Raw genomic sequence first — 26091 nt, 5'->3', positions numbered from 1 at the left:
TTTGTATGTTTAGCTCCTAGCATCTACCCAACACAGGGTGGCCGCTTGGTTGGTGGACAATTGAATTAATGAATAAACAAGTAAAATGAACGTGAGGCCCGAAGCTGGGTGGAGGAAGGCTGCCAACTGGGAGAACAATGGCAGTGCCAGCCCCAGAAAGACTCAAAGACATCCGATGGGTCCTGGGAGAGGAGAGCAGGGTCACCCCCTACATCAATAAATCCCCTAGTCAGACACCCAATGGAAGGCCAACTTGCATCAGACTCAACTTCAGCTCCATGGTCACTGCTCCTATTCCCCGCGCAGCCCTGTCCTCCAAAGGCAGGATCAAGTTCTTCTCCTGCAGGAGGAGGACAGTGAGGCGGGACCTGGGTTGGCCATGGTGGCCTTGGGAAGAGGTGCCCGTGGTCATTTAGGACTCTGAGTTCCTTGTCGAGTCAATTGCGTGGAAGTCTCACTCATCTCTGGGCTCTATGTGACAATAGACTGAAAAGTTTTCCATCCATCTGTCATTGGACAGTTGGAGCTTTCAGACCCCACTTACATGTATGGCACAATTTCACCGCACTTACAGCTCCTGCTCCCAGGGACATGTCTACCATCCGAGTGACAAGCTGTGGCTCCTGAGAATATCAGCTCCGAGCCAGGCTCCACAAGATCCTGCCCCTCTCCCTTTTCTCGCCTCCTCTTCCTTTCTCTTCCACCACCTACCAGCTATCACAGTATATCTTACATTCCCCCTATTTCCCCTGCTGGGAGCTTGAGGACTGGACCACCCATTTGGAAATACTGCCCTGGATCTAGAAAACAGAGGTACGCTCATGAGGAGAAGCAACTGGCCACTCAGGTGCTTGGGAAGAGGGAGCAGCAGCAATCACGTGTGAACGCCGCTGTCTTCCATATTCCTTGGCTCCCCAACTGCATCATTCATTGAAAAACATTACAACTTATCATCTTCCCCAGAACGAGGCTACAGGCTCTAACCACAAGAATCAGGAAAAGCAATGACATTTTACCTCTAAAGGTTTTTTTTTCTTTTCTTTTAAAGATTTTGTTTATTTATTTGAGAGAGAGAGCACGAGCAGGGTGAGAGAGAAGCAGACTCCCCACCACACAGGGAGCCCCACATGGGGCTCAATCCCAGGACCCTGAAATCGAGACCTGAGCCAAAGGCAGACACTCAACCAACTGAGCCACCCAGGCGCCCCTCTCATAGCTTTTTCTAAAGGAGTCTTAACCTCATTCAATCTAATGCCGTAAAGTAACATTTGATATTTTCTTTCCCAGTGAAGCCGGAGTTGGAAAGTCATTGCACTAAGTCTTAGATGCCCAGGGAGCGGTTTGATACCAGAATCAAACACCAACTTTTTGTGTCACCTTCTATGGTTGTTTTGCTTTGCTTTCTCTTGCTAATGGCTTTGACCAAATAAAACACTCCCCTCAGCTTTGTCCCAACTGAAACTAGACAATCTCACCAAGTTCGTCTCAAAACCTATTCACCCACAATTCCTCTAATCAGGGGCAGGCATAATACGATTTTCAAATGAAAGATGTAGAGAACCAGACTTGAAGTCTGGGCTTGGTGTGCTTTGGCGGCCTGGGGTAGGGGCTAAGAATATTCCCAGTCTCTTTTTTACCTTCCTTTCCACAGAAGAGTCTGTCCAAAAGGCCATGGATGCTTGCTTCTTGGTGCGGCTTAGTCTGGTATGGGAAGGTCGGGTTTTGCAGGGTCTGCATTGTAAAACAGCTACAGAGTTTGCAGGAAGGCAGCCTCACACCGGGGTTCCAAACTTTTCGGACGGTAGCCGTGATGTGGGAAACACTCATTGGTACGAGGCAGCGCTAGTTAAAAGCAGGAGAGATTTCCCTCAAAGGGGCTCTGGAGCACAGCCAGCTTCATGGGCGTGGGACCTGTGCAAGCACCGGAGGCCTGGCATAGAAGGGTCCCATGCTAGGTTTAATGTGCTATTGTCCCTGTCTGGAAATTCTTAATAATTTTTGGACTCTGCAGTTCTGTTTTGTGCTGGACAACTTACAGAGCCGACTCTGCTCTGGAATCTGAACTTGTCTGAACTTTGATCTACACTTATTATTATTACTACTACCATTCTTACTTTTTGTGCAACTATTACTACTGCTAGCTATTATTTCTGGGGCACAGTGGTAGGCGTTGTGCTGGGGGCTTTCCAGCCATCTCTGTCTTCAATCCTCACTACAACGCTATGCTAATTACTATTCGTGCCTTCCTTTTACAGATGATAACACTGAGGCACAGGGAAATTAAGTAACTTTCTAAACCCCTATGATCCTAAGTAGTTTCATTTCAGGGCCTGTGCTCGTAACCATTGTACTATTAAACCTTACTTGCTTTGTGACTTTGGGTAAGTTACTTAGCCTCTAAACCTAGGGTTTCCTATCTGTAAAATGGGTATACTCTATGGTGGTGAGAACAGAACGATCCAGTCCCACACTCAGCCCACACACCCAGAACTGAAACCACCCTTACTGTCTAGTTAGCATGACTTTGCTGTCTTCATTAGCCTGACTTTAATTTCTAGGACCCGGCAAAGTTTGATCGCTCATTATAGGAGCTTCGTATAAGAGGCATCAACTCCTTGGTGGAAAGCATCAACAGAAAAGATCCTTCGAAGCCCTCCTCTCCAGATCATCACCTTGCTGTTTCCACCAATCCTGGGCTGTCTTATCACGATTCATACCCAGTCCTAATCAGGTCCCCCATTGTAAGACCCACCTGGAGCCAAACTTCTAATTCTCAATCAATTCTGACCTTCCCCTACCCGATCTGAGACAGCACCCAGGTGGAGTGAGTGTTGTCTCCTGCGTTAAAGGATAAATTCACTTTTGTTTTATCAACAGAGCCTTTTGGTGGTCTTTGGGGAGCCAGCTTGTGATACTTGGTACAAATCTCCGACCACTAACTCAAGTGTGTCTGCAATAGATCTCTTTGCTTCTCTGTAACCCCATTTCTATACTTGGTCCCCTATCCCCTTAAGTTGTTGGAGGCTGACTTTCTGACACTTTCGTGTTGTAGGGGAGGAAAGACTTCCTCTACCCTCTTAGCTTCTGTGACTGGACCTAAGAAGTAAACTGACAAAAAACAGATTAACAGGAGAAAAGCACACAAGTTTTATTTGATATGAATATTTTTATATGTACATGGAGGCCTTCCTGTACTAGAAATGAAGCCCTAAAGAAGTAAGTAGGCCTGGGAGTTTCTGTCCCATTTTAACAAAAAACAGTGTGTTGTGGAGATGACAAGACAAAGGAAAAGGGCATTTGGGCAGGGTCAGGAGACAGTGGGAGAGTGACTTGGAAACATACGGGGGAAATTAATGGAAGATTAAGGTTCTCTTAGTGGGTTTGTTTGTGCAGATCCATCTCTGCTTTGACTCCCCATTTTCCAGTAATAAGAATGTTCTCCTCTTCCTGACACCAGGAGGTCACCTTTCTAGGAAATGTAGGCCCTGCTTTTAGATAGAAATGGGGAGGTCAGAGAGCCATTCCTGCATCTGATGTTCCTCGGTTGTCTTCAGATCAAAATGGTCAGTATGCCACAGTGGCATATTTTGGGGTGGCATGCTCTGATCCCTTCCAGGGTCCTGGCCCATTCCTGTTTTCCAGAATTGTGTCCTTGCCCACATGTTACTGGGGAACATATGGGGCAATGTGCTGGGAAAGGTCCTACTGGGTTCTCAATCTACTAGAAATTTTCACCCTCTTGGTGATCAGACATTAGTTGGCACAAGTCACGGCTGAGACCCTCCTTTCTGTTCCTTTCGGCAAGCTATCCACATCCATTGGCCATTTGCAACTTTTAAGTCTCTCTTGACATCAGATTTGTGAGAACAGAGTTCAGGGATCTCACTGGGGAAGTTCAAGGCCAATCTGCCTAAGCAGACCATGTGGTCATTTCCCCTTCCAGGGCTTCTGTCAAGGAAATTCTGTGTGGATCCCATCAGTCTTTTCCTTCCAGGCCCTGGTAGCCTACTGCAGGGAAGGAAATGAGTACTGGCTGAGCCCACACTCCTGTAGATTCAGAATTCCCATCTCTGTTCCTGCTGGTGTCCAAGATAACTCCACCTGAGTGCACCTTGGCCTCCTTGGTACTAACTGTGGGCTCTTTATGGGTATGGCCCGCCGTGAGACTCTTGGTTTTCCTACAAGCAAAGCCAGAGAAACATGCTTGCATTGCCTCCAGCTAGGAGCTATCATGTGGGACACATGCCTGCTGGACACTGAAATATAAAATGTTTCATTTCTCAGCTCACTGGTTCTCCCCTGAGACCAAGATTTTGTCCCTAGTCTCTAATCCTGGGAATCCAGAAGGGCTCTGTGCTGTGTCAGCAGCACAGCCAAGGATTCTTAGTTGTGTCTCAGTTCTGGGGGGGCGGGGCTCACATGTGGCCAAGCATTCAGTGGGGCTGCAGCAGAGAGAGGCATTTGGTCTTCAGTGCCATCTGGCCACATGGACATTGTCTGAACCACCCTGTCTGACCCTGGTCATCTGCCTTCACAGGGATCACTTCTTTCCATCCCTTCCCATTTATGTCATGCTCAAGGAGAGGAATTGTCCTGCTAACTCCAGAGCATGCTAAGTTCTAGAATCCGAGAGGCTGCCCAAAGCCCTGTCTACCACCATGTAGCCAAATGTCTCTGAGAACTCACCTTGGAGCTCCCAAGAAACACAGATCCTCAGTTCTGGAATCCTCTAACACACCAATAGGATCTAAGACTTCCCTCGGCCCTGGAAAAAGAATGCTGGGCCCTGTTCTGGTTACTTCTGCATAACAAATTACCCCCAAAATTAGGGCCTCAAAGCAACCATTTTCTTATGCTCATGGAATCTATATGGGAACACCTGCCTCTCTCTGCTCTGATGTCTGAGGTCTCAGATAGGCACAACTTGACAACCTGGAGCTGGAACCATCTGGAGGCTTCTTCCCTCACATGTGTGGATGGCAGTGGGGCCTCAGCTGGGGCTGCTGGTCAGGACACCTCCCTGTGGTCCCTCCGTGTGACCTGGGCTTCCTCATAGCATGGCTGCTCAGGGCTCCACAGGCAAGGGTCTCACCTCCAAAGCAGAGCTGCGTGACCTTTTGAGACGACTGTCAGAACCCACATCATGCTACTGTCACCAGTCTCCAGCCTGCCCAGACTCAAGGAGAGGGGCCATAGTCCCCACCTAAGAAGCCTGCCACAGTCACATTGTAGGGAGAGCATGTGGGATGGGGGACATTGTTGTGACCATCTTTGGAAGCTGTAACCTGCCACAGCCCCTCTAGGACCCTCCAAGGTCTACTCTTGTTTCTCCATCATCTTTCCCTAGTGTGGGTGGGAGGGTGGAGGGGTGCAAAAGAGGAATCCTCTTTTTTTTTTTTTAATCCTTGAACATTTTGGTGATTCTAATAGTCTTCTCTTTCCTCCTGTCTCTTCTCTTTCCTCCTGTCTATCTTGTGGAAATCAAGATAGACGTGCTCCTCTTGGGGGTGCCTGGGTGGCTCAGTCGGTTAAGCATCTGCCTTTGGCTCAGATCGTGATCCTGGGGATCGAGTCCCTGCTCAGCGTGGAGTCTGCTTCTCCCCCTGCTTGTGTGCGCGCTCTCTGTCTCTGTCTCTGTCAAATAAATAAACAAAAACTGTATGGTGTTTTGTTTTGTTTTGTTTTGTTTTTCAAATAAAATCTAAAAAAAAAAAAATGCTCCTCTTGTTTCCTTTGTCGTCAATGGCTGCTGTCCTTAAATGGCCTGGTGGGAACCATCGGGGGTATCTTCCCAGATACTCTCCCACCACAAGGAAAATAACAAGGATCCCAGAGACTTGTGAGAATTAAAGTGAGAACATATACAAAACCCTAGCAACACACGTGAACTTGAACCTGTCTGCCCTTCCTCTGTAGAGAGCCTCATGCAGGGCATGGCCCTTCAGCGGAGTTGCTGTTGCTAAGCAGGGTTGACTTGAGGAGAGTGAATTAATATAAACTTGGGCTTGATGGTAGAGATTCATAAGCAGTCCTTTAAGAGCATCTGGAGAGGGAAATGCTATCTCCTCAGGCCCTTTATGGCTCTAAACTGCCTCTCCGGCTCTCAGAGTCCATTCCACTCACTGGCCTCACAGAGCCCCAAGAGTCACCCTGGCAGCTCCTCATTTCAGACTAGACCGTCTGAGAGAGCTGCCGAGGAAACCCGCTTTGGGGGCATTTGGCCAGGCTTAGTGGTGAGTGGTGTTTTTTCAAATTCAATGTCTGGGTCCCCGAAGAGTGGAGTCCTCAAAACACTGCAGCCTGGGAAGTTACCCCTAAATACCGCCACCAAGGACAGTAGGGGTAGGAATATACGCTGCCCCTGCTGGCAAGGGGTCACCTGTTCCCTCTGCAAGCGGTCAACCCGCTAGACGGACGCAGCCCCTGGTGCTATTCGAGCAGGGCTCCTGCCTTGAAAAATGTCGCGGATACTCTGTTGCCTGCCGTGACAAAGAATCTGTTCATATCCCCTCTGCCCTTTCTTCAGAAAAATGGGAGGAAAGTCAAACTCTCATAATGAAAACAATTTTTCAAGAAAATGTGTGGAGAAATTGCTTTGTCATGTATGGCAAAGGGAAAGTTTGCCCAAATCCTTTGATTGGGTGAGCGGTTACCCTCTCCCAGCAAGGAAGAGGCATGAAATGGGCTCAGACCGGGTTTTCGTTACTGATGTTGGAAGCAGAAAATGGGACACCTTTGCTTCTCTGTCTTTTCGGCTACAATGCGGCAATTCTCAACTGATGTTTTTGTGATCACAACATCCTTTCTGACACCAAAATCTTCGGCCATCTATGTGAAGTTGTTGAAAGGCAACAACCCAGGCAAAAAGCAGTCACCAACCTTTGCAACACGAACCTGACCACAACACAGCACAGTGATCGTCTGATGCTACGGTCACTTTCTGTGCCGTTTGGCTGTTTGGACAGAGTGGGCTTGCCTGGGCAGCCTCTCAAGCGCTCTGGGGCCACGCTGTCCTGCGGTCCCGAAGGTGGAGTCCTCTCCATGCAGGGGTTTCGGCTATGCTCCACGCCTTCCTCGCCTCTTACCTCTGCAGCGATGATACCCACTCCGCTTCACCAGGGTCCGATCGGCCCGGCTCACCTGCTGTCTGATGACGCGGCCCTGCTGTGCGAACACTCAGTGGTTGTTAAATGAGTTATAGGCACCGAGGACAACCTGATGGCACGTTTGTGAAGGGATTCCTGCCCAAATGGATAATGTGTCCACACGAAGCCTTGTTTGATGTATTATTAATCTCTACCTAACCAACAAAATCCTGCTGGCCTGGGTTCCCTCCCACGTGCTCTCCCCTGATGCCCTGTACTCACCAGACACCACCATGTTTGCCATTTATGCAGCCATAAGTACCCTTTCCTCACCTGTCTTCGCTATCAAACCACAGACTCCTTGAGGAAAGGCATGTTTTGCTTGCCATTGTATTTCCAATCTCTGGCAAGTGGCCTCGCATGTAACAGGTGTTCTGGTCTAATCCTGTAATTAATGGTCCTACTGGTCCTACTGAGCTGCATTTTCCTTTTGGCAACTGGCAGACACACTTGGGGAGACCTGGTCCCTAATTCTACAGGCTCTCTATGCTTGCACCGATTCTAGCATAGAGCAGATGCACCCCCCCACCCCCCTCCAAAAAAAAGTTTGGTGAATGAATTAGCTGGAGGTGGGTTTAAGCCGAGGAGTAAATGGATGCAGTTAGTCAGCTGAGCAGCTGTCTTCTCATAGTCTTTGGGGACCTCGGTTGGAAGAGGGTGGGAGGGTGGGGACCTCTTAAGACAGGAAGAGTCACAGAGAAGGCTGGTGGCTACATGGTGGGGGATGGGAAGGGTCAGTGCCTGGAAATGTTAACCTCAGAAGCCCCCAGCAGTGCTCATCTCTGGAGGTGTGTCTGGAGGTGGAGATTTGGGGCTCACTACTAAGGCTGCGGGGTTACTCAGGGCTCCAGGTTTGTCTAGTTGGGCTCCCTCCCCCGTACTGGGGCTCCCATCTGCCAGCTCTGGGCACCATGGCTGCACCGTCCCGCAGTGTTATCCCCACCCCGTGAGGCCAGGTGTAACTGTCCATTCCACATGAGCCCGAGAGCCCACTGTTTTCCAACAGAGGAAGGAAGCCTCCCTGCAGATTGCTCCGCAGCGAACGTCTGCCCCACTGCAAGTTCCTCACACTCTTAATAACGCGTTTCCTGAAGAAAGAGAGAGCTGACGTTGGTGGCTCCCAAAGCACCAATCAGAAAGCCTTCTCATGCAGAGGAGTGCACACCTAGAGTTTTCAAATATGTAGGCATTTTTAAGTTTGAAACTCACCTCAGTGCATTATCATACACACAGTAACTGCTTTATAAATCGGTTTCACTCAAAACCCACGGTGTTGACATGTACTAAAGAGGAGGGTCAGAAAACCAGGGCAACCAAGAGCCCTGAGTCCACTCTCCGCAGAGCCCCAGGCTGCATATCCGACAGACCAGGTGCTCTGGCTCCTCTAACAATGAGAAGTTTCTAGTCAGTGCTGGGCCTCAAACTACAATCTGAGATCAGCCCGTGGGCACACACTTGGCACCCCGGAAGTACTCAAAAAATGTTCGTTGAACTGGAGGTAGACCCTTCCATTCAATCAGATTCCCGTTGCTAAAAAGGGAATCCACAATATAACTTTTTTTTCCACTTTTTTAAAATTTAAATTCAAATAGCCAGCAGATAGTACATCATTGGTTTCCCATGTAGAGTTCAGTCATTCATCAGTTGCTTGTCACACCCAGGGCTCATCACATCATTTTTAAATGACCTAAGGATTTTCACATAGAGGGTTTTTCTGGGTGCCAGGTGAGCATATCCACAGCCTTCACAGCATGACTTTTTAAAATGAAAACCAAACGGTCTCTTTGACATGTTAAGGAAAGCATACCCTGGCGGGCGCTCTGCCTACTCACTGGCATATGGGATTCTAAGCTCAGCCTGCTGGCCTCCCTCAGTTATTCGGTTCCCGGCTTGCCCTGCCCCCACCCCCAATAAAGAGAAGCCCCACCCCCTTTTTTTTCATAAGCATGTGTCATCCCCAGGAGATGGAATCCTGATGTTTGCTGAGGTTAAGGGCTTATCCCATCTGTTCCCCTCTCCCAGAGCAGCTCTTGGCAGAGACCACCCAAGGGGTGGACTGCATCCCAAAGACCAGAAAACATCCCGCCCCCTCCTTACCTGCATGCTTTAAGCTGAGGGAAAGTCTTGGGGTCATTTGCTCTGAACTTGGGGTCATTGCCCTGACTTCCTGTGGTTCTGGAAGGTGCTACATGTCTGGTCAGAGAGGCAGTCTTAACCGTGCTTCATAGTGCTATGGCCAAGGAGGATGGTCCCAACTGTGCAGAGAGGCTATGGAGAGGCAGGGCTGCTGCCACCCCCTGGCACTGTGGAAACCAGCTGTCCTAAGGCTCTAACCTAAGGTGTCCTTCCCTGTCACTGTGTCAGACTTTGGGGTGCATGTATGTAACCCAGATAAAACTTGACGACCAGTCTCAGGGTGATGTCACATTTTTTAAAAAAGATTTTATTTATTTATCAGAGAGACAGATCACAAGGGGGGGCAGGCAGAGGGAGAAGCAGGCTCCCTGCTAAGCCAGGAGCCCGATGTGGGGCTCAATCCCAGGGCTGTGAGATCATGACCTGAGCCAAAGGCAGACGCTTAACCGACTGAGCCACCCAAGCGTCCTTCAGTGTGATGTCACATTTAAAAAAGTTGTCTGGATATATTTTTTGTAAAATATGTTTATATAAAAAACAGATACACAAACACACTTATAGCCTAGGGAAATTCCTGCTCAAACCCATTTCTTGACAATGGTTTTAAGACTTTTCTCTCACTCTCAATCTCAGCCTTCCTTCTCTGTACTACATCCCCCGGGAAGACTTCTCTTGCCATTATGTGCTGCCCGTCTGCTTCCCCACCGGACCTCACTGCTCATGCACTCTGTGCCCCCAGTACGTGTATAATCTTCCTCTGATGATTTTCCTAGTGAGAATTTGCCACTCTGGAACTGGAGTGAGTAAACACGCTCCACTTTGCTGTATGCAGATGGATAAAGCCAACCAACCACGCCCTCCTGCCAGGGCAGTTGCCCTCCCATCTAGTTCAGGCTACCCTTCCAAGCCCACAATATTTTCCCCAAATCCCAGTCTTTCTCTGCGCTTCCTTTAGCAAATATTTTCTAATCCAGAAAGGAGCCTGGGACTCTTGCATGGATGAAAGAAACATTCTAGGCCCTGCTTTTGTTGGATATATATCCCCTTGCTACACAAGGGCACTGCCAGTGGGCAGAAGTTTAGTGACACGCATGGACTATGTGTCTGAGTCAGGACCCCCTCCTCAGCACCTTGTGTGTTAATACTATTGTCAGAAACTTTACTGAGATCAGCTGCTTCACCTCTCACCGCCTCCCATTGTACTTCTTATCTCTAAATCAGAGCGGAACTAGGTTCAGAGCTACAGAGGATTGCCTCATCTTTATAGATGTCTCATACTTTCAGCAAAGTATTTCCCAGCTGTAGGCTCTCAGATGGCCTTGAGTTTCCTAGTAATCATACTGGCATTTAAAGTGCTTGTTACAGGCCAGGAATTCTTCTAAACTCTTTGAATGAAATGTCTCATGCAATCTTTCTGGTAAACTCAATGAGGTTCACACTATTCTGAAAGTCATCCTATGCCATGTAATAGAAACAGAAAACGAGGCCCACAGAGGTTGCACATCGCTTAAAGTCCTTGTTCACTAAGTGCAAGACGAGGGATTTGAACCCAGGATCTCTGACATGAAATCCTATTCTAGGTACACTGTCTCAGAGTAGTAATCACACCTTTTGAAAGTCATCAGCCACCTAATGGCTGAGCCTGGGCCAATAACATACCCTGAAATTCTAGCATGCCAGCACCCCTACCTTTCTACATTGTATTACAATTATTTCCTTCTGGTTTTCTTCCCTGCTCAACGAAACCATAAGCTCCTGAGGACAGTGATGTTCCTAGGTCTTACTCCCTGCCTGGATACAGTCATGGGTACTTAGTAAATGGTGCAGAACTCTGTTTAGCAGTGACTGTGGTAGCCATGCAGGTACACAATTCAGATCTACCTTCAAGAATCTGCCATCCAGCTGTGAGGAGTGCAGTTAGCTGACAACCCCAAGCTGCATTTGCAGAGTGTTGGAACTGAGACTGTGCTCTTTGCAGACAGCCCCCAGCCCATGACTGGTAATAAGGTCTAGTCACCTCTTTTCAACATGGGGCTCCTTTACTGGGGAGGTCACGATCTCCCCAGTAGAGGTCTTACCTGCCAGAGCCAGGAGGCCACGATTGCTGTAATGACCAATAAAGTGGGACCAGCAGCTCAGGGGCTCACCCCATAAGGTGAAGGTGAGAAAGCACAACATCCCTGGGGGTGGAAATAAATGGGCAGCCAGCAAGCATGCTACTTAACAAGCAGAGAGAGACTGAAGGAGCAGGAGGCTGAGGATACTCCAATAAAAAAGGCCACAATAAAAATAAAGAGCCACGATGCCTTGCTCAGTTCCCAGGCCTGAGCAATTTCAGATGTGGTGCCCATTGACCTAGGAAGGGGCTGCGTCGGCAGAGAAAAGGACGCTGTTCCAGGGGGCAAGTGTACTCCATGGCTGTTCCTCCTGACTTTCCTCCACATGACCTACGCCCACTGACTTGAGTAACTAGACCCTGGGAGAGGGGATGACCCGGACCTCTCAATGCGTCTTACACAAGGAGCTGGGTTGACACTGATACCTGGAGAGGTAGAGTGTCATTGTGTCCCCGGGGTAGAGTGAGTGGCCCCTCACAGAGGCCAGGTAAGAAATGGAGACCAGGCTATAGTCCAGCTCACCATGGACCCATTGGGTCTGCAGTGGCCACCTTCCCAGATGTCAGGTGTGTCCCTGGAACTGACGTACTTGGCAGTTGGAGTTATCTCCACACTGGATCCTTGGACTGACTACAGGGTAAGAATTCCCAGAGTAAGCATGGCCGAGTGGAAACCCTTAAAATGGCTCCCCTGCTCCATGGGCCAAGCTCATGAATCCAAAATACCACCCCCCAGGGCATGAAGTGGAGATTAGTGCCACTATTAAAGAATAGTTAGTAGTTTCCTATCGTCCTGGATTGGTCCTAGCCCCCTGGACTACACGAAGCCCCTGGGTGAGTGTGAGTGTGGGACGTTTCCACTGACAGCCAGGTCTGACCCAGATCCAGAGGAGCCTTTTCGCTGTGGCTGCCAAACCCTGCAAGTTTTGTTTAAAAAAATAATAAACTCACCTTAATAAGCACGTAAAATGGAGATCGTTAATGCAGGTAGTACTTTGAGTGTCCTGACTTGACCGTTTTTTTTCAATGCAGAAGACTCTCAGAAGATGTGTAGAGACATTTAATTCTATTATCCCAAAGATTTCATAAGGAAAAGAAAAATAGATTTTTTTACACAACCTTAATTAACCTAAAATGATGATTAAAAAGGTCATATACTTCCATTTACTAGATGGTTTCTGTGAACAAGCTGACCTGTGAATTTCTGTCTCTGAAGAGACAGACAAAATTAAATGTTTTATTGAACTGAATTAAAGATGACTTCATAATTAGGGAAGAGAGATTCATAAAGGCTTTTATCACACGTGATTTGCCAACATGTGGCATCTTTTCTCAATATGATTTTCCAGAGGTATTAGACTTCATTGAGGCAATGCCAAACTTAACAAAATTGTTATCCATATCTTTTGGAAAAACCCAGACCTTTATAGTTCATCTAGAAGAGGAAAATTACACTATAATTCTCCATAGTTCAGTGAATAGTTTAAAAAAAAGCACATTAATATAATCTCTAGTATACCTTCCCCTGCTAAAAAGCCATCAAAAGTAAAGACATAGGGTATTTTATATATATATAAATTTGTTTTATATTTTATATCATATTTATTATAATTTATAATATATTTATATATTTTATATTATATATATAATTTATAATTAAGAATTTTCAACTTTGTCAGTACAGTATTTAATGTTACGATGACCTAATCCAACAAAATTAGGATTCAGCACTGGCTGATTGTTTTAGATGTGATAAATAAAAGCAAACTCTATAGTCACATAAATCTCTTTTCTCCAGAAGGACAAGGCTTATGGTCTGTACGTAGCACGCCCCTGGTGGTAGCAGATATAGACGCATGCAACAGGTTGGGGAGTAGGCTTTAAAGGAAGATGCACTCAAGTCTCCCTTGGACGGCTTTTGAAGCGGGAATGAATGAACATTGTTTTAATGGGTTAGACACTCAAAGGCAAGAGGATGATTCAAGTCTCCTGCTGGTCCTGACCCTCCACAGTGTCATACGGTTGCCAGAGTCACCCTGAAGCATTCACTCCACAGCGTGTTCTGAGTGCCAGCAAGAGGGGCTCTGGGCTGGGAGAGGCAGAGGAGGGTGGCTTGGCTCTGCTATCCCAGGGCTCAGTCTTCTTGGGGAGACAGACACCTAACACACTCTGCAGAACAGTGTGGTACATGCTTTAAGAAGCCAGGGTGCTGTGAATACCCAGAGGAGAATGTGTCCAACTGAGGCACTCTCCTCAAGCCTGTCAGTGGGTCCCACCTGTCTCAAAGTGGTTACTCAAAGCCTGTAATCTCTTAGCATATTAGTCCTCAAAATGTGGCTCACGGATGCATGGGAGTTCCTCCGACTCGTTCAGGCAGTCAGCCAGGTCGAACTATTTTCATAACAATACTAAGATACTATTTGCTTTTCTTACTGTGTTGACATTGGCACGGAGGGTACAAAAGCAATGGGGAGAAAACTGTCGGAGGCTGAGCGTGAATCAAAGCAGCAGTAGTCCCCTCTGCCTCACCGCCTTCCACGAACAGTTAGCTTCGCTTAAGAATGTCCCTGAGAAAGCAGTAAAAATGATTTGTATTAAATCTCCACCCTTGAGTATAGTCTTTTGAAATACTGTGTGATGATAGGGGAAGGGCACCTAAGCATTTCGGCTGCATACCCAAGTATCGCGGCTGCCTTGAGGAACATTGCAGTCGTTTGAGTTGGGAGCTAAAGGTGCCACTCTTTCCAAAGAAGACCATTTTGACTTGGCAGAAGGACTGTCAGACAAACTATAGTTATCAGGCTTGGCTATTTGGCAGCTGCTTTTCTTGAAAATGAATAAAATCAGCCTGTCATTATATCAAAAACTGGCTCTATTTGTTGCCAATGATAACATTTGAGCTTTCAAGCAAACATTAGGATTTTGGAAATTCTTTGTGCTTGGCTCCTTCTCAATGTTTAAAACTGGCTCTACATGAACACGACAACATTTGGAAGATTCGCCTCTCTCAGTCAACCAGTTTTTTCCAAATGACCAATGCGCGATGCTACAAAATCAAGCTTGGGTAAAACATCCATTGTAAGTATAAGATATACCAATTTTAATGTCACAGACCATGAAAAGTTTATTGATATAGTTTTGGATTTCACAATGCAACTAACCTTTAAGAAACTACCACTTACTGAATTTCAGTATTGTAAGAAAAAATACCCACAATAATCCAGAAGAACTATTATTAAAATACTCCTCCATTTCTCAACTTTGTATCTATGTGAAGATGGATTTTCTTCATATGTTTTAACCAAAACAACATATTAAAACAGACTGAATGCAGAAGATATGAGAACCCAGCTGTCTTCCATTAAGCCAAGCCAGACGTTAAAAAGATTTGAAAATGTGAAACAATGCTAATCTTCATTAAATTTTTTTTGGGGGGGAAAGTTATTTTTCATAAAAAATGTTATTTCTGTTGACATGTGATGGGTTTATTATTTTTTGTTTTGGAAAGGTTCTTTTTCATTAAAAATATGCTGTTAAGGTGGGATGGTTTTATATTGCTGTTTTTAATGAATTAATACATATTTAAGAGTTACCAGTTTCTGGGGTGCCTGGGTGGTACCGTTGATTAAGCAACCGACTCTTGGTTTAGCTCAGGTTGTGATCCCAGAGTGGTGAGATCGAGCCCTATGTTGGGCTCCACATTCAGTGTGGAGTCTGCTTGAGTTTCTCTCTCCCTCTGTCCCTCCTGCTCGTTCTCTCTCTCTCTCCCTCTCTTTCTCTAAAATAAATAAATAAATCTTAAAAAAAAAGAGTTAATCAGTTTCTGAATGTGGTCAATACTGATAAGACCCATATAAACAAAAGCTCTTTGGAGGTCTTCAATCATTTTTAAAATTGTAATGGGTTTCTGAGAGCAAAAAGTTTGAGAACCACCGCATTAGCCTATCAGACCCTTCACATTCTCACCTGACCTATCTTTCCAACCTTTTCCCTGACCTTTCCCTTCCCGTCACCTTCCCCTCCTTCCACCACCATCCCTCCGCCCAGCAATGCCAAATGACTTTATGGCCCCCCAATAGGCTGCACTCTCCTTGTTCTTATTGTTCTTTTGAATGCTCTCTCAGCTATCCTTCCTTGTCAGGTTTCTACTCATTCTCTTAACATCAAGTTCAGTAAAAATTCCCCTCATTACTGTACAGAGCTGGTTACCCCTCCACAGGGCCCCAGGGGCTCAGTGCAGAGCAGTGATCTTGAGAAATCATTTTGTATGAGATTGTTTACACATCTGTCTTTCCCTCTGTGCTGCAGGCTCCTCGGGCCAAGGAACACTTCTTCACCCTTAACGCAGTGAACTCCAGCAGCTAGCCTGGCTTCCAGCACACTGCTGACGCCCAACAAATTCAAGAAGAAAGGGAGCAGAGGAGTGGACTTTCGCCTCACTCTCCTGCCCTGACCTGACAACTCCGGATCAGAGAGAGGGATCGTACTGGAAGGTGTGGTGAGGCACTCCTCAGAAGAGGACCTGTGTAGCACACACTCGAACCCTAGCTGCCCAGCACACACACAAACCTTTTTCCTTCCCCAATATACTTCCAGAAACGTCTTCTAACAGAAGCCAGAGATCCCTACACACAGATTTAAGCGTGTACTCCCTCCCCAGAGGAAATCATCCAGAATCCTACCCATCTTTAGTCACCAGAGATGATATCATGACACCACTCTTGCCTGACTGCTGGATCTTTGGGATGCCCCTGTCTTAGATATTCTGCCACCTTGGGATGAGATGGTCAATTTTTTTTTTTAAAGAGTTTATTTATTTATTTGACAGAGATAGAGACAGCCAGCGAGAGAGGGAACACAAGCAGAGGGAGTGGGAGAGGAAGAAGCAGGCTCATAGCAGAGGAGCCTGATGTGGGGCTCGATCCCATAACGCCNCAGCGAGAGAGGGAACACAAGCAGAGGGAGTGGGAGAGGAAGAAGCAGGCTCATAGCAGAGGAGCCTGATGTGGGGCTCGAGCCCATAACGCCAGGATCACGCCCTGAGCCGAAGGCAGATGCTCAACCGCTGTGCCACCCAGGCGCCCCCGAGATGGTCAATTTTATTCATCAGCCCTAATCACCTCTGAAGTACAATGACTGAAGGGTGAGGAGAGGGACAAGGGAAGAGAAGAAAACTCTGTATTTAAATTATAATTCCCATTGTAAAAGGAAAAATGATGGTTATTTGGGGGAGTGCTGGAATGATATATCTTTCAGCAGCAACGAAAATGCAGATGGTGGCGCTTTCCTTGTCTCCGTAACTAACCTTGTGGCAACAGGATTTGTGATCCTCGCTTGGTCAGCCAAGCCATGTTTCTCTTTGATGAGCATCTTGGCTGCTGCCTGGTTTAGCAAATCCTATTTCCTAGTCCTTTTTTTTTTCTCTACAGATTAATACCAGTGGTTTAGTTTTGTGATTTTCTTTATGAAAAGTCGTCTTCAATTACGGAGGCCCTAGTTTTCACTTCCCAGTTGGATGGTGATTACATTGGGAGTCCACTCGGATGAATGTACTGAAGAAATGAACCCATAAAATATTTTGTGTGTGGGTAGCAAGAGTTAAATGGTAGCTTACTGTTCTTTATTAGTAAATGGCCCTCCAGCTTCTGAAAATGAAAAGGGGACTCAAGAGTCTATTGAAGAAAGCTGCTCATGTGCACGCAGAAAGAGAAACCTGACCTCTGCTAGAGCACGTCAGAACACGTGCAGTTTCCAGAGTAATCTATCACCTCTTCCAAAGGGAGCAAATTAAGACTCAATAAGGAAATAAAATAGATCATTTTTCTTTCAATAAAGGATTCATTTAACCATAATAATCATCAGTTAGCTCTATTTTTTGTCAGGCAGGAGAGATTCTGAGAGGTGGTACAGATCTCAGCAGAACAAATAAAAAATGCCAGCGGGGCAAACCAGAAAAAGGGAATGCATGCATCTTTGAACTGATTTGAAAAGAGCAAAACGTGATTTGCAAGAAAAGCGTGTTTGGGATAATAGGCCAACTTTGCCCTCTCTGGCTACTCTAAGTAATTTATCCTGACCAGCCAGCCCCAATGGCACGTGCAAGGACAACGGTGAGGCACATGGTTTCTCAAAAGGAGAAAACACTTCTGGACTCAGCAGTTGATAAATTCTAGGAAAATTCATGGAGTTGGGGAAAAAAGCTTTACTGTGAAACATACAAGATACAGGATGATTTCTGAACTCTCTACCTGCAGAAACCCAACAAAGTTGGAATCTCATTTTCAAGTGGCAACTAATTTATCCACATATAAGAATAAAATTGATTTAAATTCTGACAAGAGTTGTTTTTCTATGGAGAAATGGAATTCACATAAAATAATTTCAATTTGGATCCACATCTAAAATTAAATTTTTCTGAGGACAGGTCACAGTCATATGGATTTTGCCTCATGACCACAGAATGATTTTTCATGCCCCATCATTTGTGCTGTAGATGCTTCTAGCCTTCTCAACAGCATGGCAGCAGCGCGTAAGCTGGAAGAGCTCAACCAGGACTGAAGCATCTCTCGATTTCCCAAAATAAGACATAGCTTCTTCTGTTATGGTGTGTAGATTTATACAAAGTGGCTTTAAGAAAGCATGTCCCTGGGGCGCCTGGGTGGCATAGCGGTTAAAGCGTCTGCCTTCAGCTCAGGGCGTGATCCCGGCGTTATGGGATCGAGCCCCACATCAGGCTCCTCCGCGATGAGCCTGCTTCTTCCTCTCCCACTCCCCCTGCTTGTGTTCCCTCTCTCGCTGGCTGTCTCTATCTCTGTCGAGTAAAGAAATAAAATCTTTAAAAAAAAAAAAAAAGAAAGAAAGCATGTCCCCACCATCACACACACACTCCTAAGAAGTTCGCACTGAATTGTGATGTGAATGTTTTTACTTTGCTCTTAGGTATGATAACATGGTCAACAAAATTTTATTTCATAGAATGTCGTCATTGTTTGCTGATATTTCAATTTGTGATCTCTTGTGTTTCATGGTTCATTCATAGTGCTTGGTCTAAAGAGTTAAAAACGACAACGCCAAGCTGACGTAGGAAGGCTTCTCTGCTTTCAGTGACAATGGCATGGTGAGAGTGGAGACATGGTCTTGCTCTGAGATGATGCTCGGCATCAGGTGAGCAAATGGTGGCGACTATGCATTATCGGTGATTTATCAAGCAAACATTTACTGCATATTTGCTTTGGTATAGACACCGTGTCCGATGCTTTATAGGTATTCTCTTATTTCTCTCAACCACCCTCTATACTAGATGAGAAAACTGAGGCTTAGAAATTACTTGTAAGTGGGGCAACTGGGTGGCACAGAGGTTAAGCGTCTGCCTTCGGCTCAGGGCGTGATCCTGGAGTTCTCGGATCGAGGCCCACATCAGGCTCCTCCGCTATGAGCCTGCTTCTTCCTCTCCCACTCCCCTGCTTGTGTTCCCTCTCTCACTGGCTGTCTCTCTCTCTGTCCAATAAATAAATAAAATCTTAAAAAAAAAAAAAAGAAAGAAATTACCTGTAAGTGACAAGGGTCACAGCTCATGCTCTTAACCAGTGCGTGTTTCTTCTCTTTGGGTCTAAAAAGTAGAGCAGCCTCTATACTTTCTTTCACGTTAGCTTTTTAGTGTTTTTATATGTACGGTCACATCATTTACATGCTCCATGAGGTCAATAACCTCCTTCTAGAGATTAAATGTTATATCTACTTTGGTATCAATTTGTGCTTCCCTGTACAGAGAAAGAGGAGTAATCTGAATTAATGACAAAATAGTTCAGATACCATCTTTGCTATGTCAAAATAATGTTAATTTGTTATGTTAAAAACCACGTTAATCATGTTTAAGCCGCTGCCTTATACTGAGAACACCGTCTACGTCGCCACCTCACCAACTACCACCACTGCACCATGGCAACTACCCATTTTCTGAGCATCATTTATGCGCCAGGAATCGTGGCTACGTGTTTCACATACATTCCCTCTAAACTTCACAACACACCGACAAAGGAGGCACCGTGAGCCTTACTTCACAGCTAAAGAAGGTTAGGAAAGAAGACCTGGGTTCTAGATCTTCACAAAGACTTCATTCCCGTCATAAGGAGGCAGACCTCTGAAAAGCCGTATTAAAAATAAATTTTAAAAAATGAAGATCAGGGTTTGATCTATCTCTTGACACTTCCCTAGCAATTTGAGATAATTTTTTGACTTGGGAAGACTCGGGAGAGATCCCACATGCAGTAGAGCAAGTTAGATAACAAAAATCATGCCATCACAAATTTTCTCTCCCCTGTTGTCATTCTCTAATCCTGGTCCTATGATGACATCAATAAAAAAAAGGTCTGCTAATTAGGGGCTTTTTACCTGCAGTGTAGAACCGTCCACAGAATTCCAGCTTCTCGGGGTTGGAGACACCTTAAGGGTCATTTAGGCAGTTAGTCAGTTTTCCCTCTCTCATGAGATAGCATGTGTTCTTCTCTATTTTATTTAGGAGAAGGGAGGACTGAGACAACTTATTAAAAGAAGCATAGGCAAAATGAGATCACATCATTTGTGTCAAACTATCAGAAAATGCAGGAAGTTGTCCATGTTTCATGTGACCCTACAGAGAGCAAACCATGTGTATGTGACGAGTCAACCCTGACTGGACACCAAATGTCAAATCAGGTAACACAACTGCACACCAGAAAAGTTATGCAGGGTAACACATTTTTAATGTCTTATTTTGATATAACTTCATATTTATAGAAAAATTTTAAGAACTGTTCAAAAAAACACCCATTTACTCTTTCCCAGATCTCCTGATTATTGGTATTTTGCTCCATTTGTTCTTTTTGCCTCACTGCAGAGCACTTTGTCCCTTTATACATAAATATTTCAGTGTTTAAGTCCCAAGAACAAGAGTTTTCAAAGTGATACATTTTTTATCAAACCACAAAGTTAACATAAAATCAGAATAAATTAAAAAAATAAATTAACTACAAAGAAAAATACTCTGACTTCATTTTGCCCAAGAGAGGGGTTTTTTGGCCTGTTTTGCTTACTGTGATACTCCCAGACTCTACCATAGTGCCTGTGCACACAGCAGGGGCTCGACAAATACCTATTAATTTCTTAATTATGGCGTGATACTATACTGACTGCATTTTTAAAAAGATTTTACTTATTTATTTTAAAGAGAGATAGAGATTGCAAGCAGGGGGATGAGCAGAGAGAGAGAATCGCAAGTAGACTCTGCACAGGGCATGAAGCCCAGCGTGAGTCAAGAGATCATGACCTGAGCCGAAATCAAGAGTCAGACACTCAAGGGACTGAGCCACCCACGTGCCCCTACTGTCTACATTTCTAAGCAAAGTATTTCTAAAATAAAGCATAGGCAATAACAGCAATATATTCAATCATTTCTTTATTTCCTATAATTTATAGTTCCCCAGTTACAAAAAGGAAAAACTTTCAGATGTAAAGGACTCCTAGGAAATTCCATTTTTAAGATGAGACAAAACAGATTACAATGTAAGCAAATTCATGGGTGGACCTGTTCTCTTCACAGGTAGCGGTTCCTGATGTATTCTCGGTACATGGAAGTATCTTCTTTTCCAAGGGGCTGCATGATACCTTGACTGGCCTGGATGTGGGCTTGGAAGATCTCTGTAGATTTTCTGTCTACTCTTGGAGGCTGAACTTCATAGATGTTGTCTTGTGAGAAAGCGGAGATAGGTGTTCTATAAAAGGGAAGAGAAGACAAGGCTACATTAAAGAAAATAAAGTGAAGGACCCACAGGGAGCTATGGTCTCAAAGCATTCGAGAGCCATGGACCTCAACCATGCAGACTGAATAGTAGTAAGTGGGGGTAGTGACCTCCCTAAGCTGGCTTCCTCTCCTGCCCAGAGGACAGAGCTGGCCCAGCACCTGCCCAGGCAGTCTTCTCTGAAGCACAGGCTAGGTGGACACCCCTCCTCTGTTTCTGTAGCCCCGGGCCCACCTATGTCTGTGCACCATCTGTCTCCCTCACACGACTGGACTAACTTTAGGTGGGGGCTGCACATTCTTTGCTCCTTGACACATCATAGGACTAAATGTGTTTTTTTGTATATTAATTTTGTATCCTGCAACTTTACTGAATTCGTTTATTAGTTCTAACAGTTTATCTATAGTTTTTAAAGGAAGATTCAGTAGGAATCCGCCAAGTAAGGGATACGAATTCCTTCCTCACATTGATAAGGACAGCAAATGAGTTTATACAGATAAAGTGCTCACTTAGCATAACGCCTGGCACACTGTAAGTGCTCAGTAAATGTGCACTATAATTAATAATCACAGGTGCATAATTCCTTATCTGCAATTCTGAAATCCTAAAAGCTTTAATAACCAAATGTTACTTTGATGGTAAAACCTGACCCAACTGAAATTCATTTGGTGGCATATCCTCATTTCCTAACCTGAACCAACAATACTCACTCCATTTTATGTGAATATTAATGTGTTTAATTATCAGACAAGTCCTCAGATCACACTGCGGATGTACCATCCTATTATGCTAACACCCCCAAAATTGTAAATTCTGAAACACATCTGGCCTCAGGCTTTTGACAAGAGATTGTAGATCCGTAAGAGGCAGCTTCCTTCCTTTCTGGGGTACTGAAAAGCATCCAAGAATCTTTTTATTCAAAAATATCCTTCCATTCCCAACCACCCAGCCCAACTTAATGCATGAAATTTCCTTCTACCCACTGGAGAAGGTGCTGTCTCCACAAAGGCTTTGTCAAAATGCAGTTTGGTGTCTGACACAGCCTTTACTCATTGAAGATTGAGCGCCTACTAGTTATTACATCCTCAGCTGAGAGCAGGCCTTCAAGGGATGAGTCAGTCAGCCAAGTCAGGTGTGATGCAGAGTGAGCATGTGTGCAGAGTGTGAATGGAAGGTCAAGAAGGGGCCACTGATGCGGAGGACAGTCAACAAAAATGGTGTTGTGGGGGACTGGTGTACAATGACAACACACTCCACCACTTACCCCAGGGCTGGCCCTGTGGGGGGGGGCACTTCTTACACCAGGGCACCAAGATCACACAGACAGAGAAGATCCGAAGAATCTATTCTCTGGGCTGGACCCTAGCTTTGCCCACTGTACCAAAGGTGTCAGGAAGGCATCCTGGATGCCCGGCTGTTTGGTTAGCTGGGACCCCAGCAGCTGGGGAAGATTCTCTGGTGTCAGGAGCAGAATTGGGCCTTAGCCCCAGCTAGCTCTGTATTTGGAATGTCAACATTTCAAAAGCCATCAGGAAGTGCAGACATACAGTGGAAGACAAGAGTTGTACAGTAACGCCCCCATCCTCTTAGGACACATCACCATCAAATGGGGGTCTTTCTTACCCAGAAAACAGTCAAGGTAGCTCACTGTGCTTTGTCTTACCTGGAACGCTAACACACCCTGCCATGGCTGGAGATGTATTAAATTACATTAAAATAAAATATAACTGGAGGTGGAATATTCTTTCTGGAAGCCAACCTCATTGTTTTCACCTCAGGATAATATATCTCAACTCAAATTTGGTATATAGTTTGTGAAGTACTATCATTTTTTTAAAAGCACTTAAATAATGTCATACAATCTTAGAATGTAACCTTATTTAAGTAAATAAAAACCAAAGGAAAATGATTTACTCAAAGTTAAAAAAAAAAAAAAGGATGAAGGTGAAAGAATCCTGAGATGTCTGCACCTCAATCTGTCCTCTAGCCTGGCTGCAGCGTTTTCTTCAAAATACACAAGTTAGTTATTCTGATGTCTGTGGAGAACACATTATAATGGTGAACAATTAGGATGATTAATAATATGAACTCTTCCCCTCAATTTTCCCTCAAAAAAAACATAGCAACTCTCCAATCATTGACATAATTCACACTGAAATGCTAGAATTCTTTAATGGTAGATAATATTCAGGATCAAACCTTTTTAACCTAAACCTTTAAAATGAAGACTCGATTAGGGTTTTTAGAGATTGTCATCAAAGTACCAGCCACAGAGAGCAACCACTCCTAAACCACACCATTACACCTGTCTGCTATCTTCCCCTTCTCAAATCCCTTTTACATATATGACCTTCCTTAATTTTTGCACTCATCCTGGAGGCAGGAAGCACTGGGATTATACCCTCCATGTCACAGAGGAGATATTTAAAGTCAATCTAAAAATGGGACTAATGGTTTCTGTCCTGTCTTTGAAGCCAGACCTTTGCCCAGAACCCTTTGTGCATTAATGATGACTTCTCTGGCAGAAATCACACCAGACATCCAACAGATGTAGGAAGATACCGTCTGGGCACTAAACCTCCATGAGTTGAGAAAGGGGGAAATGCTAAGTGACCAAGGCATTGTTTGATCCTTCAGAGGCCTCGGCTGATTGATGCAGGTGGGCCGGCTGTGGAATGTCATAGCACAACCGCCCATGGATGTGGGATTCAAAGTCTCTATTAAACAACAAAGTTGTAATATTAAAATGGTTATTACTGGACTGGGGCCAGAAAGATGTTGAAGAGATACCCAATATTGTTGGCATAATCGGAAAAATGAGGAGGAAGAAAGCCATTCACAGAGAAACTTTTTTCTTCATTTTACTCAGACGTCAAGAAGCCAGTTACAACGAGCTCCCCACAGGCTTAAGGCAGTAATTCTCCAAGTGTGGTCCCCAGACCAGGAGCCTTAGCGTCACCTGGGAACTTGTCAGAAATATAAACTCTCAGGCCCTACTCCAGACCTACTGAATCAGAAACTCTGAGGGTGGGGCCCAGAAAAGATGTTTAGCTCGGCCTCCTGGTGATTCTGACACTTGCCAAAGTTTGAGACTCTCTGGTCTAAGAGACCAAAATGTATCTAAAATGCTAAAGATCTTGCTTGTGGTCAGTCAGCAGCACTGAACACTTCAAGCAAGAAATCTCTTTTCAAATCATGTACTATCACTAACCTTCCATCAAGAAGCATAATTTGACATTTAATTGTAAATATACGAGCAGTCATATTAGATACACCACACATTTCCTAATGAGGAGATACGTCTGATTTCCCATTAGCTTACACATTTCCCAGGTGGGAAAGAAATACAAAAACATCCAAGAACCCCACAAGGAGCTACTGGTCAGCATCTTGTCTCTGAGAGTATTGGAGAGAGATGGATAACCCAATAATGCTTTCAATACTACACGGAACAGTCTTTTAGCTTAGATGGCATCTGTTTCTAGATAAAAAGACCAGTATTTAAACACTAAATGATGTGGAAATTATGAAACTACTTTCTTTTATTCATTCCAGTAGAGAAAGCTGGCTTATTACTGCACTTTCATGGTGGAAAAAATGGTTCCACTTTTCTCTCCTGACCATAAACAGAGGGAATTTTGTTTTCCACTTCTCCTCACAGCCCCCAAAGGGATAAGATCTCCTGCCCCTAGTTCCAATGCCAGTAGTATTTCTGGAGATATTATAATTACAAATGTGCAGGCTCATTTCTTTTTATCTACAGAACCTAGTTCCATCATCAAAGAAGAGCTCTGTATTTCCCCTCAAGGAATGTTACAGTCTTACTTAAAATAACATATTTGCCAGTTCATTTATGGGCTGCTTAACCCATACTGCTCGGTGCACTCAAACACCTAGGATCGATGACACGTGGCCTTCACTGCAGTTCCCATTCACAGAAGAGAAAGATTTCAGGCAGAAATTTATAAGACACACCACATGTTTTTAAAGAAAATACTTATTGGTGCCGTTTTATGCTCTTTCTTAAATGTGGAATTACTCGCTTGGTTATACCATGACCATGTCTGACAATAACCCTATCTTACCCTTGGATGCAGAACTAATGCTTGAATCCCTTTTAAAGTTCAATTCCTATTGAGGCTTTTCTCCCAACACATACTGAATACTCAGTAAACATGCTGATCTGACAAGAGAATATTTAATTGGTCAGACTGAAATGTCTTCTGAATTTAGTTATGTCCCGGTAATTTGTGGCTGGTGATAGAAAAACAGGACAATATTTGTATAATTTCAACAATATTATACACGTGAGACTTTTGCATATATTAAAATCTTCTATTTTTCCTACGATTAGCATTTTGGCCTACATCAAACCCCATTTGGCATTTCCAGAAAATTTAGTAATGGTTCTGGTCACAGAATATCTTTCCCTTCTGGGGCACCTGGGTGGCACAGTCATTAAGCGTCTGCCTTCGGCTCAGGGCGTGATCCCGGCGTTACGGGATCGAGCCCCACATCAGGCTCCTCCGCTATGAGCCTGCTTCTTCCTCTCCCACTCCCCCTGCCTGTGTTCCCTCTCTCGCTGGCTGTCTCTCTCTGTCAAATAAATAAAATCTTAAAAAATATATATTTATATCTTTCCCTTCTGTTGCTATCACAAACTCCCACTTTTCTGTTTCTTTCACAGCACCAAACGATTCTTTGTGGGTTATAACTGATCATTAGGTCATTTCTTTCATTATTTCCTCTGCTTTCCAAGAGAAAATATAGCAAGGTCAGGTTCAAAATTGATCAGATGCTCTGGTCTCAGTGAAGCAAAACCTCAGCAAATGCCTTAAAAGCACCAGCCCTTGATTATTAGTCTATTTGTCTTTCTGCAGGTCTTATAATTACTATTAGAAAATAATAGCCCTTGGGG

At 44.8% G+C, this 26091-nt stretch overlaps 1 protein-coding gene across 1 annotated transcript in view; it reads right to left on the bottom strand.

Moving 5' to 3' along the window:
* Positions 1-20192: 20192 nt before the first annotated feature.
* The window catches only part of FIG4 (FIG4 phosphoinositide 5-phosphatase), a 137807-nt gene continuing 131908 nt past the window's right edge, over positions 20193-26091 (bottom strand). The window contains exon 24 of the mRNA XM_034670771.1: positions 20193-21146. Within this exon, the coding sequence (XP_034526662.1) occupies positions 20969-21146 (178 nt within the window). The 3' untranslated portion in view covers positions 20193-20968. The remainder of the gene's footprint in view (positions 21147-26091) is intronic.

Source organism: Ailuropoda melanoleuca, chromosome 10, assembly GCF_002007445.2.
Source record: "Ailuropoda melanoleuca isolate Jingjing chromosome 10, ASM200744v2, whole genome shotgun sequence".
Taxonomy (NCBI): Eukaryota; Metazoa; Chordata; class Mammalia; order Carnivora; family Ursidae; genus Ailuropoda; species Ailuropoda melanoleuca.
The sequence above is the reverse complement of the archived record's forward strand: the minus strand, read 5'-3'. Positions and strand labels throughout refer to the sequence as shown.